The sequence below is a fragment of the Saccopteryx leptura genome, chromosome 2 (assembly GCF_036850995.1).
Source record: "Saccopteryx leptura isolate mSacLep1 chromosome 2, mSacLep1_pri_phased_curated, whole genome shotgun sequence".
NCBI lineage: Eukaryota > Metazoa > Chordata > Mammalia > Chiroptera > Emballonuridae > Saccopteryx > Saccopteryx leptura.
In genome coordinates this window covers 237,754,473-237,773,076 of record NC_089504.1, presented here as the reverse complement: position 1 = coordinate 237,773,076, position 18,604 = coordinate 237,754,473, and the positions used below count along the sequence as shown (strand labels likewise).

General features: G+C 44.1%; 1 protein-coding gene across 1 annotated transcript; it reads right to left on the bottom strand.

Moving 5' to 3' along the window:
• Positions 1-1,085: 1,085 nt before the first annotated feature.
• COQ5 (coenzyme Q5, methyltransferase) lies at positions 1,086-18,260 on the bottom strand. Its single transcript, XM_066370745.1, has 7 exons — positions 18,048-18,260; positions 16,361-16,510; positions 11,106-11,327; positions 4,012-4,118; positions 2,509-2,597; positions 1,801-1,912; positions 1,086-1,718 (listed from the first exon to the last, which is right to left on the bottom strand). The coding sequence occupies exons 1-7, from the start codon at positions 18,247-18,249 to the stop codon at positions 1,617-1,619; spliced, it is 984 nt and encodes a 327-aa protein (XP_066226842.1). The 5' UTR covers positions 18,250-18,260; the 3' UTR covers positions 1,086-1,616.
• Positions 18,261-18,604: the final 344 nt, after the last annotated feature.

The following is an 18,604-nucleotide window of genomic DNA, read 5'->3' as shown; positions in this document are numbered from 1 at the left end:
CTGGGTCTGTGGTTTATGAAGTTCCCTCCAGTGCCTGTTCCTTGTTCATTTCAAAGGCCCACAGGCTCCAGCTGGTTGGGGAAAAACATGTAAGCTAAAGTTTTTCTAAGGTTTAGCATTTTATTAAATGCTCTTAGTTTCTGTCTTTGAGGTAGTTGCATGTAAGATAGCCGTATCTGAAAGCCTTTCAGTGACAGGGCAAGATCTTATGATTGAAGGTACATAAATGACCCCTACTGTGCTGGGATAAGAGGCAGCATATCTGAAGCCTTTTCAAATAGTCCTGAAATAAGCTACAATTAACAAACTGTCAGCCAACTCAAAAGTTGGTTTTTGCAATTTCTTAAGCAAGGCACCATCATAAAAACCTTAAGCTTTATCCACATATGCCAGGCCTAGTAACTCAATTGGTTAGAGCAACATCCTGAATTGCTAAGGTTGCAGGTTCAATCTCCAGTCAGGGTATGATCGTATGAATAAGTAGAACAACAAATTGAAGGATTTTTTCTTTCTCTGCCTCTGCCTCCCTCTTTCTAAAAATCAATTTTAAAAAAAGCAAAAAACTTTTAAAAAACGGTATGTCAGTTACTGTATTAAGGATATAGGCACTCTGTCCAGCTCTGTCCCTGAGGACTGGAGGGCATTAGACTAGACAAATAGTTTTCAGACTGTTTTTGTGATAAAGCCCTTTTAAATTTTTTTTAATTTAATTTTTGTTTTTACTGATTCTAGAGAAAGAGGAAGGGAGAGACAGAAGTTTCGATTTGTTGTCCACTTACCTATGCATTCATTGGTTGACTCTTGTATGTGCCCTGACTGGGGATCAAACCTGCAACCCTGGCGTATTGGGATGATGCTCTAATCAACCAACCTACCTGGGCAGGGCTATAAAACCTTTTCTTCAAATGTATTCTGACAAAGAAGCTCTCTGTATAAGATGTAAAAGCATGAGTTTGCAGATACATTCCTTTGAGGATTTGTTTTCTTCATGACAGGTATGGAGGGCACAATAGTGGCTTTTGGTAGAAGAACACTGAGTGATGACAAATGTGTTTCCCTCAAGAAAAAAACCCCAACAAATACCATACAAATTGTAAACTCGTTTAATTATTCAGTATGAAATTCTAGTCGTGATTGTTAGCCCTCTGACAGACCTTGGCTTTTGGCCCTTACCCAGTCCTAGGCTGAAAAGTTGACTCAGGTATGGTTGGGAAGTTTTCTGGTTCAAATCATCATTAGGTTCCAATGATGCCATCATCCCTCTGGAAGTCAGCACCAGCACAGAAACTATAAACATGCTTCAAAACTGAGCATTAGTGCTGGTTTTACCTTAATGACATACTCACTGCACGGCTGAGAAAAAGATAGGGGGAGTTGAGCCAAAAATACAGACACAGTACCTTGGGGAGAAGGCCTGAAGCAGTTCCTAATGAAAACTGAAATCAAGTGATGGGAATTTGTTTTGTCCACTGTGAGATTGGTCATATTAGAACAGGAGTCCAAGGCACATATCCTTAAGAGGAGATACTCTGTTGCTGTCTCACTAGCCTGATGATCCTTCGGTTGCAGGCTTTTGACAGGATGTGAGTGGTTCATTCTCCAGGACGGTAAAGGAGTTATAGTTTGAAGCCAGAATGAACGGCCACTATGCCTGATGTTAGATTTTCATAAGTCACCTTCTGAAAACCTGCATCTTCTATCATCTCCTTGAACTCTTCCTGAAACAAAAAGGGAAACAGAGCAAGGATCACCTGCATTTCACTTTTTAGGGTTTTGTCATAAGCTACAGACGTTTCGTACCTGAGATGGGAACCGTCGAATACTCTCTACAAGGTACTGGTAGGCTTTCCAGTCTCCTGCAATAACCTCTCCCAGGACAGGAATGACCTGGAAGCTATAGAGATCATAAAGCCTAAACAAAAAGGCAAAAAAGGTTAAGGTTAGAACATGCCCCTTGGTAAGAAGGAAGAAGGTCTAGATCAGGGGTCATAAACTCAAATGCCTACAGGGGTCAAACAAGTATCTAAATTAAGTGAAGTGAGCCAGGTTTAAGATCAGCAGGGAGTAGCAAGGATGTGGTTACAGGTACAGTTAGGAAGTACCATAAAAGTGGAGAAGGGCTAGTTACTGCTCAGCTCTGACTATGGCCATGTGGGAATATGCTTGCCCAGGGTTGCCATATTATCTGATTTCTCAAGTGAAACTAGCAATCCAGATTTTTATGTAAAGTTCCCTGATTTTTAAATATAGACATCCAAGTCAACTTAAAATGCCAGGAGTCAAACTGTGGACAGACTAAAGCCTCTGGTTGTTGGTTGAGACTCTTCTGGCCTAGATGTTATCCTTTAGCAGTGGCTGACCTCTGAGGTGGCACTATCCCTCAGGGAGTCTGGGACTGAATTATGAGGTTGATGCTTGATGCTTTTGTTTACTAGCTACTTTCTATCCATTTTGGGATGGGAACCCTTGGCTAAAGAATGAGAATCAAACCCTGTTAATGATGCCAACCTGGATACAAGGAGGTTGTTCACTTGACTAAACTCCAGACAGAGAAACTGTCCTCCTGGTTTCAGAACCCGATGGGCTTCCTGGAGTGCCTGCATGAGAAAAGGAACGAAAGACACATTCCTCAGCAGGCTCACTCAATTCCGTGTGGCCGAGACAGCGTCAGCTTCTGTGGGCGCAAATTACCATCCCACGGATCCCTTGTTCACTCTCCATTGGGAAGCTAAAACAGCAGAAATATCCCTACAACATCCTAAATTTTATACGTCTCTGCTGTTCATGAGGAGAACTTTACTTAGAGTAATCTAAACTGACTCTGGTTGGTACAACCCACATGAAAGGCATTTAAATTTTTTAAAATTTATTTATTGATTTTAGCAAGAGAGGATGGGAGAGAGAGAGAGAGGGACATTGATCTGTTCCTGTATACGCCCTGGCTAGAGATTGAACCTGCAACCTTTGTGCTTCAGAATGATGCTCTGACTGAGCCATCTGGCCAGGGTGGCAATTTTTGAATTATCAAAATCACAATGGATATCTTCTTTGATCAAGCAATTTTATGTTAAGGAATCTTACAGAAATGCTTCTATGGAAATGTACTACAGCACAAGATCAGAAACATCTTAACCATTAGTGAGAGACTGGTTAAATGATAGAACATCTATACAAATGGAATCTATGCAGCTATCGAAAAGGGGAAGAGCCAGTATTTTTTATGTACCAACATGGAAAAATTTCCAAGATTTATTTTTGAGGGTAAAAGCAAGGGGAAAAGTGTTTCATATGTTAATACTTGTATTAAAAAATGAAAAAAATACATTTAATGTGCACAAAACATCTTTCCAAAAATACAAGATACTAATGATTGAAGGGAGAGGAGGCTCTGAATGGTTGGGATACAAAGGTGGGAGGAGGACTCACTGATACACTCTTGTACCTTTTGAACTTTGAATCTATTTCAGTTTTTAATTAAAAAATTATTAACTGGCTGCAGACATAGGACAGGTCTCAAACACCAAGCTAAAGACCACCATAAAGGATGTCCGAGCCAGAGCAGAAGAGTCAGGTAACTGGAGCCCACATTACAGAAACCAAACTGATGCCTTGTACATTGTCTTAAATGCTTTGGACAGAATGTTGAAGTATAAATAAAGAACAGCTGCATCAGATTAAGAATTGAACATTCCCTTCTTTCTATAGAGGAACCATAAATCTAGCTACTTTCTGCCAAAACAGTGTTTGAGTGCCTTGTTCCAAATCAACTTCAGAAATGCCTGTAAACCTTTGCAAACTCACAGGGTCAGATGGCTTCACACATGAGAGGAAACAGATGAAATATATCAGAGCAAGACTGACAGTCTCAAAGAGGTAAGTACCAACCCAAGCAGCCAGGGTTTCTATGGGGATCTGCTCTGTGGTTGCGGAGAAAAGAATCTCTCCGTCTTTCATCATTCACTATGGAGCCGCTCCAGGAGAACTAGCATCCTGAGATGCAGCCATTCATACCCGATCCATGTGTGTGACATTCCGGATCCCAAAGGCAATGGTGTAAACATCAAACTTGTCATCATCAAAGGGTAGTTCTTCAGCATCTCCCAATACCCAAGCAAGTCCTAAAAGAGAAATTAGTTTTTTGTCTCAGTCTGGGTAGCTGTCTGTTCTGCACCCAGTGAATTGCCAAAACTGCGTGGAAACCTCTGAACCTGTACTCAGCCAGGCAGAGCTGGACAGCCTGGATACCCCCTTTGCAGCTGGCTTCTGAAGTGGGTCAGTCTCAGCAAGCTTAGCCTTCAAACCTGTGGAATCTGATACTAACTCTGGGTGGTTACTGTCAGAATTGAACTGAACAATTTAAGATGCCTAGTTGGTGTCAGAGAATTGGAGAACTGTTTAGTGATGGACAAACATCACACCTTTGGTATCAGAAGTGATGTCAGAAAACACCACACACCTGCCTTCTCCCTTGGATTCCTGGCCACTGTCTTAATGGGTATACTCCAATCCTGAGAACTTGAAACTGGTGTCCTTGAAGTTTAGGTGAAGTCCTCCGCCCAAGGCTCTTAGTGAAATCTAATGTTGATTTAGTTATGTCTACTCTCAAGCAGTTTTTAGTCAACTAAGGGTTTTGTATAGTGCACTGTGGTTAGGAGCCCAGATTCTGGGGTTAGACTGCCTGGGTCCAGCTTCCCCATTATTAGCTGTACAATCTTGAAAAAACTACTCTGCCTCAGTCTCATCTGTAAAATGGAGTAAACAATAGTACCTACGTCAGAGGGTCATTGGAAGTATTATAAATACAGAATTTTGCATTGTTATATTGATTCTACTGGAGTCATAGAGAATCAAAATGTCTAGACCCCAAGTTTGGTCATGAATTCAGAAAACTTTAAGGATCCTGATTCAATTTTAACATTATTCAGTTTGCAGTGAACTAGATAGATATAATATATGACATAGAAGGCAGGCTCTATGAGGAAGGCAAATGAAAATAACCTTTCTGGAAAGCAAACTAGCAGTATATAACAAGAACCTTAAAAATAAGCATATCCTGAGACCCAGCTCTTATGACTTTTAGAAGGGGGACATTGTTGACATCGTCATAGCTACTGCTTGCTGAACCCCTTGATGGCAGTCTGTGTTCTCACTTTCCAGTAGTGCCCCCTTATCCAAGGTTCCACTGTCTGTGGTTTCAGTTACACATAACTGCAGTTCAGACATACCAAAGAGAAGCTGTCAAGAACTTCTTGTAAGAGAAAAGGTGAAAGTTGTCGACTTAGCAAGAAAGGAAAAAAAAATCATATGCTGAGATTGCTAAGATCTACAGTAAGAATAAATCTTCTATCCATGAAATTGTGAAGGAGGGAAAGAAATTCTAGTTTTGCTGTTGTACCTCAAACTGCAAAAGTTACAGTCACAGTGTATGATAAGTACATAGTTAAGATGGAAAAGGCATTAAATTTGTGAGAAGATATGAATAGAAAACACATTCCATTTGATGGCATATTGCACCAGAAAACATTGAGCCTATACAAAGACGACAGCAGGCCTGACCTGTGGTGGCGCAGTGGATAAAAGCGTCGACCTGGAAATGCTGAGGTCGCCGGTTCGAAACCCTGCGCTTGCCTGGTCAAGGCACATATGGGAGTTGAAGCTTCCAGCTCCTCCTCCTTCTCTCTCTCTGTTTCTCTCTCTCCCTCTCTCTCTCCTCTCTAAAAATGAATAAATTAAAAAAAAAAAAAAAACAAAGACGACAGCAGAGGATCTTCTGAAACGAGTGACATTGAGACCATTTACTGCAAATAAGGGATGATCACACAGATTCAGGAATAGGTTTGACATTTTATCCTCTGATATCACAAGAAGAAGAAGGATACATATAGAACAATAAGAAAGTTTGAGAGAGAGAGACCACATTCACATAACTTTCATAACAGTATATCATTAGGATTATTCCATTGTATTATTAGTTTCTGTTGATCTCTTACTGTACCTAATTTGGAAATTAAACTTTATCATAGGTGTGTATATACAGTATTGGGTAAAACAGTATATATGTATAGGGTTTAGTATTATCTGAGGTTTCAGACATCCACTGAGGATCCTGGTACTTATCCCCCAGGGATAAAAGGGACTAGCGTACATATATTGGTTTATCCTATCCTCATACCAACGCCATGAGATAGCTGTTACTATCATCCTGTTTCAGGTAAGCAAAGTTTAGTCTCAAAGGTTAAAGTAGCTTGTTCAAAGTCACACCGATGGTTGAGAACTCAGGCAGCTTTATTTTAGATCCTGTGTTTCTAACACCTATAGTACTGCCTACTATGAGGTGGTTATTATTTTCTCCATTTCACTGATTGAGAGCTAGAAAGTTTAAATATTTGTCTAGGTTATATAGTCAGTAAAAAAAAATTAATGAATGCATGCAAAAATGTATAAATAAGGATGTCACAATGTTGTGCTATATGCAAAACCATTAGAAAAAATGAAAGATCAATTGGGTGTTGGTTATGTAAATTGGTTCTATGAATCATGAAACATCCATCTGGGGAAATATCATAAAAAGTAATTATTTTAAGGAATTTTTAATGACATGGAAACATCTCATAATGATGAGTTAAGGAAGAATACTAAATTGTATATACAGGATGTTCTCAGTTTTTTTTTTTTTAAATTTATTTTTTTATTTATTCATTTTTTTAGAGAGGAGAGGGAGATACAGAGAGAGAGAGAGGAGAGACAGAGAGAGAGAAGGTGGGGAGGAGCTGGAAGCATCAACTCCCATATGTGCCTTGACTAGGCAAGCCCAGGGTTTCAAACCGGTGACCTCAGCATTTCCAGGTCGACGCTTTATCCACTGCGCCACCACAGGTCAGGCTGTTCTCAGTTTTATAAAAAGGAAATGATTAGAAAAAAGATAGGGAGTAAATCTATTAAAATATTAAAGAGTATGTCCAGATGTTGGAATTATGGGTAACATTTACTTTCTTTTCAATATTTTTCCAAAATTTTGAATTTAGAAATCCAAAATTTCAAACATATCACATTTAGAGCACATCAAATCAAAGGCAACTGCCCTCAGAGCTTCCATTTGGGGAGAAAGTGCTACATATAAGCATTTAAAAAAACCCCGCCTGGGCCCTGGCTGGTTGGCTCAGTGGTAGAGCGTTGGCCTGGCGTGCAGGAGTCCCGGGTTCGATTCCTGGCCAGGGCACACAGGAGAGGCGCCCATCTGCCTCTCCACCCCTCCCCCTCGCCTTCCTCTCTGTCTCTCTCTTCCCCTCCCACAGCCAAGGATCCATTGGAGCAGCGTTTGCCCGGGCGCTGAGGATGGCTCTGTGGCCTCTGCCTCAGGCGCTAGAATGGCTCTGATTGTGGCAGAGCTACGCCCCAAGATGGGCAGAGCATCGCCCCCTGGTGGGCGTGCCGGGTGGATCCCGGTGGGTTGGGCGCATGCGGGAGTCTGTCTGACTGCCTCCCTGTTTCCAACTTCAGAGAAAAAAAGAAAAGAAAAAAAAAAACCGCCTGACCTGTGGTGGCGCAGTGGATAAAGCGTCGACCTGGAAATGCTGAGGTCGCCGGTTCGAAGTCCTGGGCTTGCCTGGTCAAGGCACATATGGGAGTTGATGCTTCTAGCTCCTCCCCCCTTCTCTCTCTCTGTCTCTCTCTCCTCTCTCTCTCCCTCTCTCTCTCTCCTCTCTAAAAATGAATAAATTAAAAAAAATTTTTAAAACCCCAAAACACCCACCTAACAGTGCTACACAGAAAAGTGCCTTTACTCATTCACTTTTACATTTATTAAATATTTCTAGGATCCTCCCACTTAGTTTCTTCTATTTTTGCATGGTATACTTTTGCAAAGGCATTATAAGTGGAGGTTGAAAAAGCAAGGAGGAAAGATAAAAATAGTTCTATCCAGCATTTAATGATTCCCACACAGGTGGATTTGTCCTGGCAGGTAGGAGGGCCTGAAGGGCAAGCTCTGCTATGGAAGAGAAGATTCAAGAAATGAAACATTCCTTATTATTTCTATGTTTGCTCCCCATTCCTTATGGCTGAGTACCAGAGAGATGGGAAACACGTTTTTTCAGTAGGTGTAAGGAAACATAGTGTCTTTGTCTGGAAACACAAGTGACTGGTCTGCCTTCTGGTCAGTGTTGATGGTTAACAAAAGAGCCCTTCATCTGGGGGGTCGGGTGGGCTGCCCTTGGTGTAGGCAGCTGGTCTGAGGGTGGGGGCAGGAGGAGGAAGAATTGAGCTAAAATAACCATAGACTCTCCTGGTGGGGGAGGGAAGGAGAGGAGTACTGATGTTGACCTGAGGCACTCTGTTTTCTTTGTTGTACACCACTGCCTCTCACAGCGGCAGCCTGCAGTGCTTGGCCAGCGTGGGAGAGGGCAGAGCAGCCGCTCTGGAAAGCTGGGTAAACACGGTGCAGCTGCCGGGATCATTCCTTCTACTTGAAATAACTGGTGGTGTGGGGGAGAAGTAGTACTTCAAAATATTTAAATGAACAGAAAGCCAAATGTAAATTGTATATCTTCCCCCCACTTCCCTCAACAGACTGAGATAAATGCTTCTAAAATGTCCATCTTTAAGCTAGGCCACTTTGTGGTTGCAGTGGCTTCCTGGACATATGCAGTCACTCTGCTGTGGAGAGGACTGTGGTTTCAGAGGAGAGTAAATGCTCACTTAACATCGTCGATAGGTTCTTGGAAACTACGACTTTAAGTAAAACGATGGATAAAAAAATCAATATGACCATAGGCTAACTGATTCAAACAAGAGTTAAGTTCCTATGGTATCTTTCCAGTCACAGAAACAGCACCCAACTTCTAAAGAAAGACTCAAAACTCTTCTAATATTAAACATTGAAATAAATGTGAGCTCTAGATACATTTATGAAAGATTCATAAAAACAAATCAGATAATGGTTTTCCAACCTGATTATTCCAGTTCAGAGTTGCAGATGGCCGGAGCCTCTCTTGGCAGCTCAAATCGAAAGTGAGACTAACCCTGGACAGGACAGCCTTCCATCACAGGGCCACTCACACACCCACACTCACTCAGATGGGGACAATGTAGACATGCCAATGCACCTCATGTGCACAGCCCAGGGACGTGGGAGGAAACTGGAGTACCCGAAGAAAACCCACACAGACATGGGGAGAATGTGCCAACTCCTCACAGACAGTGGCCCTGGCTGGAAAACCAAAATTTTTTTCTCATCAATGTTACAACGTTGAACAGAAAAACATTATTCTAGGATCTGCTGTACTGTTTATGGGTGTTTTTTTAACTATCAGTTGGGACTTCTGAGAAACTGATGTTGACATGGAGTGCAAAGGTTTTTTAGGGTTTGGGTGGTTTTTTGGGAGGGGAGAAGGAACACTAGGAAAAGATAAAAGGATGAGGAAGCATGACTGAGTGGGGAAACCTGTTAGATCTTGCTGCAGGTCAGATATAGTCGTAGCCTACTCAACAGGGGGATCTGGAGCAAAGAATGCCTGGTTAAGAGCCCTGCCTGGGACCATGGCCATCTGGATCAGCAGTAGAGCATTGGCAAGGCGTGTAGAAGTCCCTGGTTCGATTCCTAGTCAGGGCACACAGGAGAAGTGACCATCAGCTTCTCCTCCCCCTCCTCCCTCTCTCTTTCTTTCTCTCTTTCTTCCTCTCCCACAGCCATGGCTTGAATGGTTTGAGCAAGTTGTCCCTGGGCGCTGAGAATTGCTCCATGGCCTTGTCTCAGGTGCTAAAATAGTTCAACAGAGCAGCAGTCCCAAATGGGCAGACCCTTGCCTGGTAGTAGGCTTGCCGGATGGATCCTAGTTGGGTACATGTGGGAGCCTGTCTCTCTACCTCTGATGTAATTTATTTTTTTTTTAATTTTATTTATTTATTTATTCATTTCAGAGAGGAGAGGGAGAGAGAGGAGAAACAGAGAGAGAGAAGGGGGGGGAGGAGCTGGAAGCATCAACTCCCATATGTGCCTTGACTAGGTAAGCCCAGGGTTTCGAACCGGCGACCTCAGCATTTCCAGGTCAACGCTTTATCCACTGTGCTACCACAGGTCAGGCTCTGATGTAATTTAAAACAAACAAACAAACAAACAAAAAAACCCTGCCTGGGAACTGTCCAGGTGCTCAGCCATCAGCTGGGCTCTGGCAGGAGAAAGCCAGGCTGGGAAGCTCAGGCAGAGCCTACAGGTGCTAAGAGCGGGAGGCTGTCAGCTAACTACACTCCTGTGGCTGAAGGCCAAGTTCCTTCTTTAAGGGCAGCGCACCTGCTTGGCTTCCACATCAATCAAACGATCCTAGTGCTGACATAGGAATGGACTGGCTCAAGAATAGGACATTTGGGGTCATAGGGGGACGGCTAGGAATTGAAAGCAAAACTTCTGTCTCAGGGCCCAGGAGTTAAGATCCAAAGATTCAGCTCCACCTGGAGATCTGCCATTTAGGTTGTATTACTTGAGTGACATATATAACCTCCTTGGGCTTTGGTCATTTCCTCTGTCGCACAGGGCTGATAATCTAACTCCCTGGCTTGCTGAAGGAAGGTACATTAACAGCACAAACTGGATTCACTCACACAAATTATCTTCAACTCGGCCTGACCAGGCGGTGGCACAGTGGATAGAGCGTCGGACTGGGATGCAGAGGACCCAGGTTAGAGACCCCGAGGTCGCCAGCTTGAGCGCAGGCTCATCTGGTTTGAGCAAAAGCTCACCAGCTTGAGCCCAAGGTCGCTGGCTCCAGCAAGGGGTTACTCGGTCTGCTGAAGGCTCGCGGTCAAGGCACATGTGAGAAAGCAATCAATGAACAACTAAGGTGTTGCAACGCGCAATGAAAAACTAATGATTGATGCTTCTCATCTCTCTCCATTCTTGTCTGTCTGTCCCTGTCTATCCCTCTCTCTGACTCACTCTCTGTTTCTGTAATAAATAAATAAATAAATAAATAAAAATAAAAAAATTAAAAAAAAATTATCTTCAACTCTTACCTAGCTATGAGTTTTTGAAAACAGGAAAATAAAGCACTTCAACATTTCCTGTATCCTATCTTATTTTATAAGCATGCAAACATTTCTGTAGGACTTACCTGTTTTGTATCCTTGAGCATAGGCTTTCTGCTTTCCAATCTTCAGCATCTCCTTATTGATGTCACAGACCACGACGTGGGAACTATGCAAGGAATCCTCTTCATTCTGGTACTTTTGAGCAATTTCTTCCCACGACAAATTTTGCTGGGCCCTTAACTGCCTCTTCTGCTTTCTCCGATGCTGTGTCTGAACATAGTTAAGGAACCGGAATGCAATGTCACCTGTGGAAAGTCATCAGGAGGAAAGATGGAAACATAAACAAAAACAAAAACCCGCCTAACCAGGCGGTGGCACAGTGGATAGAGCATCGGACTGGGATGCGCAGGACCCAGGTTCGAGACCCTGAGGTCGCCAGCTTGAGCGCGGGCTCATCTGGTTTGAGCAAAAAGTTCACCAGCTTAGACCCAAGGTCGCTGGCTCGAGCAAGGGGTTACCTGGTCTGCTGAAGGCCCGTGGTCAAGGCACATATGAGAAAGCAATCAATGAACAACTAAGGTGCCGCAACGAAAAACTGATGATTGATGCTTCTCATCTCTCTCCGTTCCTGTCTGTCCCTATCTATCCTTCTCTCTGACTCTCTCTCTCTGTCCCTGTAAAAAATAAATAAATAAATAAGAATTCCTTAAAACACACACACACACAAAAAAACAAAAACCCAGCATTTCCTAAACCCAAACGGGGCCACAAAGGAATAGGAGTTGGGGAGTGTATGAAAATGAAGTTTGTCCTCATCTCTACAGTGACTTATTTTTTTAACTTCTAAGATTATTTAGAAAACTTTTTTTTTTTCTTTTTTCCGAAGCTGGAAACCGGGAGGCAGTCAGACAGACTCCCGCATGCGCCAGACCGGGATCCACCCGGCATGACCACCAGGGGGCGATGTTATGCCCCTCTGGGGGGTCGCTCTGTTGCATCCAGAGCCATCCTAGCGCCTGAGGCAGAGGCCACAGAGCCATCCCCAGCACCCAGGCCATCTTTGCTCCAATGGAGCCTCGGCTGTGGGAGGGGAAGAGAGAGACAGAGAGGAAGGAGAGGGGGAGGGTGGAGAAGCAGATGGGCGCTTCTCCCGTGTGCCCTGGCCGGGAATCGAACCCGGGACTCCTGCTCGCCAGGCCGACGCTCTACTGCTGAGCCAACCGGCCAGGGCCAGAAAACTTTTTTTTTTTTTTTTTTTTCTGAAGCTGGAAACGGGGAGAGACAGTCAGACAGACTCCCACATGTGCCCGACCAGGATCCACCCGGCACGCCCACCAGGGGCTACGCTCTGCCCACCAGGGGGCGATGCTCTGCCCCTCCAGGGCGTCGCTCTGCCGTGACCAGAGCCACTCTAGCGCCTGGGGCAGACACCAAAGAGCCATCCCCAGCGCCCGGGCCATCTTTGCTCCAATGGAGCCTTGGCTGCGGGAGGGGAAGAGAGAGACAGAGAGGAAGGGGGGGGGGGTGGAGAAGCAAATGGGCGCTTCTCCTATGTGCCCTGGCCGGGAATCAAACCCGGGTCCCCCGCATGCCAGGCCGACGCTCTACCGCTGAGCCAACCGGCCAGGGCCCAGAAAACTTTTTTTAATTGCATAATTAATTCATGGACATATTCTTACTATAAAAGACTCAATATCTCAAAATATAGACTAAAACACAAAAGTCATATCCTCTGTCCTTATCTTCTCCAGACATAACTAGAATTAAAAGCTTAATGTATAGCTTTCTAGTCTTTTTCCAATAATTTTTATGAAAGTAACATATGGGTCTGGTTACAAGCAACAATTCTCTGTCCTACCACTTCTCACTCCCCCTTCAGTTCCCCAGAGACCGTCTTTCCCAACTCTTTTAGCTCTTTCCTCTCTAGGTTACAGTTATTGCATTTCTTTGAAATTTATACCTGCCCCGCTGTCTCTGCTTGCCTTTACTCAGCAAATTCAAATTCATCACTTTTCTTTCTTTCTTTCTTTCTTTCTTTCTTTCTTTCTTTCTTTCTTTCTTTCTTTCTTTTTTTTTTTTTTTTAGTGAGAGGAGTGGGAGGCAGAGAGAAAGACTCCCGCATGCGCAGGGACTGGGATCCACCAGACAAACCCACTAGGGGGCGATGCTCTGTCCACCTGGGGCCATTGCTCCATTGAAACAGGAGCCATTTTTTTTAGCGCCTGAGGCCCGAGGCCATGGGGCCAACCTCAGTGCCAGAGGTCAACTCCCTTGAGCCAATCAAGCCATGGTTGGGGGAAGAGGAGAGAGAGAGAGAGAGAGAGAGAGAGAGAGAGAGAGAGAGAAGGGAGAAGGGTAGAGAAGCAGATGGTCGCTTGACCGGGGAGCCGAACATGGGACATCCACAAGCTGGGCAATGCTCTGCCACTGAGCCAACCAGCCAGGGCCCATATCACTTTTCATACTTCCTCATGTATGCCTTTGCAATCTACAGTAATGAACTAATCAATATCATATTTCTTATCCCATCACCTACAGATGGTATCTCTTGACTCCCTTCAGCCTTCCATCCCAGGTACTTTTTTTTTTTTTTTTTTAATATTTTTTTAAAAAAAGGTTCCCGACCCCTGCCTTAGTGGTTCATTGATTGCTTTCTTATATGTGCCTTGACCGGGGGCTACAGCAGGCTGAGTGACTCCTTGCTCGAGCCAGCAACCTTGGGCTCAAGCTGGTGAGCTTTGTTCAAACCAGACAAGCCCGCGCTCAAGCTGGCGACCTCGGGGTCTCCTCTTGGTCAGGCCATCCCAGGTGCTTTTACTGTCAAGACTGGTAACAATCTGCCTGACCAGGCAGTGGCGCAGCGGGTAGAGTGTCGGGCTGAAATGTGTAGGACCCAGGTTTGAGACCCCTAAGATCACCAGCTTGAGCGCTGGTTCATCTGGTTTGAGCAAAGCTCACCAGCTTGGACCCAAGGTCGCTGGCTTGAGCAAGGGGTTACTCGGTCTGCTGAAGGCCCACAGTCAAGGCACATATGAGAAGGCAATCAATGAACTAAGGTGCCGCAATGAAAAACTGATGTTTCTCTTCTCTCTCCCTTCCTGTCTGTCCGTCGCTATCTATCCCTCTCTCTGACTCTCTCTCTGTCTGTATAAAAAAAAAAAAAAAAAAAAAAGGACTGGTAACAATCTGCTTTACTGCTATAACGTCTTCTGTGCTTTGTTGATGGTTTGAGTCTAAAAGCTGAAAATCAAAGTGTTTACATGATTGTGACCAGGTAAATACTGTTCAGGAGAAACCAGTGCTTTCTTATAACACTGTTTCATTGTCTTTGTTTTTCTTACACTATTTGCTAGAAATGCATCCTTAAGTTTTTCCAGTCTCTCCATCCAATGAGGTATTATTCTCCAGTCACTTTCTTATATATCATATTTAAATCTATTTATATGTACTCATATGAATTGACTTAAAAACATAAATGGGAGGCCTGACCTGTGGTGGCACAGTGGATAAAGCGTCGACCTGGAAATGCTGAGGTCGCTGGTTCAAAACCCTGGGCTTGCCTGGTCAAGGCACATATGGGAGTTGATGCTTCCAGCTCCTCCCCCCTTCTTTCTCTCTGTCTCTCCCTCTCTCTCTCCTCTCTAAAAAAACAAAAACAAAAACAAAAAACAAAAACATAAATGGGTAGATAGCTCAGTTCGTCAGAGCATTGTCCCGAAGCACAGAGGTTGTTGGTTCAATTCCTGGCCAAGGCACAAACAGGAACAGACTGATGTTTCTGTCTCTATCTCTCTCCCTTCCTCTCTTACTAAAATCAATAAATGAACAATTTAAGAAAGAAACATGGTCTGGCCGTTTGGCTCAGCGGTAGAACATCAACCCCCTTGTGGAAGCCCCCTAATTTTTCTGAGAAGTATATATGGGATTTTTTTTTTGTTTTTTTCACAGAGACAGAGAGAGAGTCAGAGAGAGGGATAGATAAGGACAGACAGACAGGAACGGAGAGAGATGAGAAGCATCAATCATTAGTTTTTCGTTGTGACACCTTAGTTGTTCATTGATTGCGGGGCTACAGCAGACCAAGTAACCCCTTGCTGGAGCCAGCGACCTTGGGTCCAAGCTGGTGAGCTTTTGCTCAAACGCGATGAGCCCGTGCTCAAGCTGGCAACCTCAGGGTCTCGAACCTGGGTCCTCTGCATCCCAGTCCAACGCTCTATCCACTGAGCCTGGTCAGGCGGGATTAGCTTTTTAAAAACTTTTTAAAAAATGTTCATTTAATTGATTTTAGAGAGAGGGGTAGGAGGAGAGAGATAGAGACAGGAACATCAATCTGTTCCTGTAAGTGCCCTGACCGGGGATCAAACCAGTAACCTCTGCTCTTCTGGATGATGCTCTAACCAACTGAGCCATCTGGCCAGGGCTATGGAATTATCTTTTAATTACATTTTCAAATGGGCTGCTGTCAGAATTAAGTAATGCTACTGGAGTAATGCATACTGGAGATGTAGGCAGCTCTGACCAAACCACTTCTGTAGCTTTATCTTTGTGCAACCCTTTTTTTTTTATGACTGAATATCTAAAATTGGAATTGTGGGATCCTACCATAAGTATTTTAGATTTTGATAGGTTCTGCTAAACTTTCCTCCACTGAGCAGGATCTTTTACTGCCTTCTAAGATTCCATTTGGGGAGAGGACCACACCAACAAAACCACACATTATTTTCAAACATGGAGATTAATCTACTATAATTATACATTATTCTGCTTATATAATCACATTATTGCATTACATTATACATTATTCTAATGTAATTTAACATGTACATTAACCATCTAACAATATCACCACGATGCATTTTAGAATATATAGATATGATATTTTACTCACCAGATGTGTAGTGTGCACCAAGTATCAAAAGACCATGCATAAATAATTGAGCTTTTGATATCTGATGTGACAATGAATTAAGCAGAAAAGGCTGCCTAGAAAACTTATGTAATATGATATAAGGCATTCCCCCAGAGAAAGAGACAAAATGAGTCAAAGGCTAAACAAAAGCTAAAAGTCTTTCAGATGTTAAATGTCACTGGAGTAAAAAACTGGTCTTTTACTTTTGTAATCCTGTGCATTTTAGAAAAGTGGCAGCCACAAAGCTGATATTCTGTGCTTTTGATTGACATTCAATTGAAAAGAAAAGAGTAAAAATTTCTTAAAGCATAATGATTTTCATCTACCATCTTTAGGCTAATGGTGGGTAAAGTAGCTCATTCCAACAAGAGATGCTAATTTCTGTAAAAGGTGCTCAATGGTACCTGAGGATACTTATATGGACATTACCTGTGCCTCCAGCAACATCGACTAGCTGGGTCCCAGGAAATGGGTGCATTTTCCAGAGCAAAAAATCTTTCCAAAAACGATGGATACCAAGAGTCATTGCATCATTCATCACATCATACTTCTTGGCCACACTTTCAAACACCTGATAGACTGACATGGGAGAAATACAATGCAATTGTGCTGCTGACAAGATTAACTTGGAAAAGTCTTCTATGAAAGAGAAGGAAGCTTTTTCACCCCTGAAATTGCCTGTCTTCCCATGTGTGCCCTGACCCCGGATCAACCTGGGAGCCAACGTGGAGCCAACGCTCTATCCATTGAGCCAACTGGCCAGGGCTTGTAGATGTTTTCTTATTCCCTGGGTGACCATAGGCTATTAGGGGTCCCCAAACTTTTTACACAGGGGGCCAGTTCACTGTCCCTCAGACCGTTGGAGGGCCGCCACATACAGTGCTCCTCTCACTGACTATCAATGAAAGAAGTGCCCCTTCTGGAAGTGCGGCGGGGGCTGGATAAATGGCCTCAGGGGGCCGCATGCGGCCCTCCAGCTGTAGTTTGGGGACTCTTGGAAGTGAAGGAACCTCTCAGAGCCTCATCTTATCAACCTGTAAAATGGCGATAATACCTTCCCCATTATGAAATGTACAGTTGGAGTTTTTTTTTTTTTTTTTTTTTTTTTTTTTGTATTTTCTCTGAAGCTGGAAACAGGGAGAGACAGTCAGACAGACTCCCGCATGCGCCCGACCGGGATCCACCCGGCACGCCCTCCAGGGCGTCGCTCTGCCGTGACCAGAGCCACTCCAGCGCCTGGGGCAGAGGCCAAGGAGCCATCCCCAGCGCCCGGGCAATCTTTGCTCCAATGGAGCCTCGGCTGCGGGAGGGGAAGAGAGAGACAGAGAGGAAGGAGGGTGGGGGTGGAGAAGCAAATGGGCGCTTCTCCTATGTGCCCTGGCCGGGAATTGAACCCGGGTCCCCCGCACACCAGGCCGACGCTCTACTGCTGAGCCAACCGGCCAGGGCCTACAGTTGGAGTTTTAAAATTGTTCTTTTCCATGCCTGTAGCACAGTGCTGGATTCAAACTGCTCTATAATACCTAATATTTATTGAACAATTATGAAGTGTATAATTTTCAGCAATACCTATTGCTGAAAATGAAGTAATCTAATCCTCACAAGCACTCTAAAAAAAAAAGTTACTATTATTCCTACTTGGCAAATTTGGAAGCTGAGGTACAGAGAAGATTCTTTCCTTTTACTTTTTATAAAAAATGACCTACTCCTTTAGCAAGAGGTTAAGAACGTAGTCTCTGCAGTCAGACCCAACTGGATTGGAATACTGGTTCCACCACTTACGGTTAAATTGGGTAAGTTCTTCCTTAACCTTTAGGTATCAATTTCCTCATGTGTAACATGGGGGAAACAATACCTACCATCAAGGTGAAATGAAAATGGAAATGTCTGTACTGTTCCTGGAACGTTATAAACGCTACATTGGTGGGATTTAGTGATAATTATTTTGCTTAAAAAGAGGAGGTGGGTCCAGGCTGGGTGGGACTCCTTCGATGTCAGGACTACACAAGCTCAACACTGAAGCTAACATACCACGTTAAATCAACCCTTAGCTAGGCAGAAGAAACTAGGTCGTAGACCGCTAGATCCCTCCAGCCACTTCTCTCGCCCCTTTCACCTTTGCTCCCCTTTTCCTCCTCCGACACAGTCTCAAACCCGAAGTGCGTTTCTGTTGCCCGCTTTTCTTGCGACAAGAGCCGCGCACCCAGCGGGCTGCCTGGCCAGGAGCTACGAAGTCCAAGTAGCTGGCCGAGCCGCATCACCCTCGACCACCCACGGCCGCAGTAGCCCCATACAGCGCGACTCATGGGAGCCGCCATCTTGACAGTCGTGTGACAGCAGCCAGACAGTACGTCACGTTGCATCACTAGACGGCCAACGGCGGCCGGCCGGAGACATTCGCCGAACGCGTCCTGAAACCTGGTATTAACGAGTTATGCACGTATTTGTGGAATCCCGAGTCGGCTTAGTCTTTCAATACCTGAAGTGCCTTCTTTCACTTCCCATATCGAACACAGGATTCACCAGGAATGAGCGGACCTTAAGGAGAGCCTACAATCACTTCTCATTGGCTGTATCTCTGAATTTGCCAACCAGTATTACCAACTTGCAAGATACCACGAAGTAACTCGTTCTCTGGTGAAGAAGGTGGGGGAAAAGAGGTGCAGTGTGGTA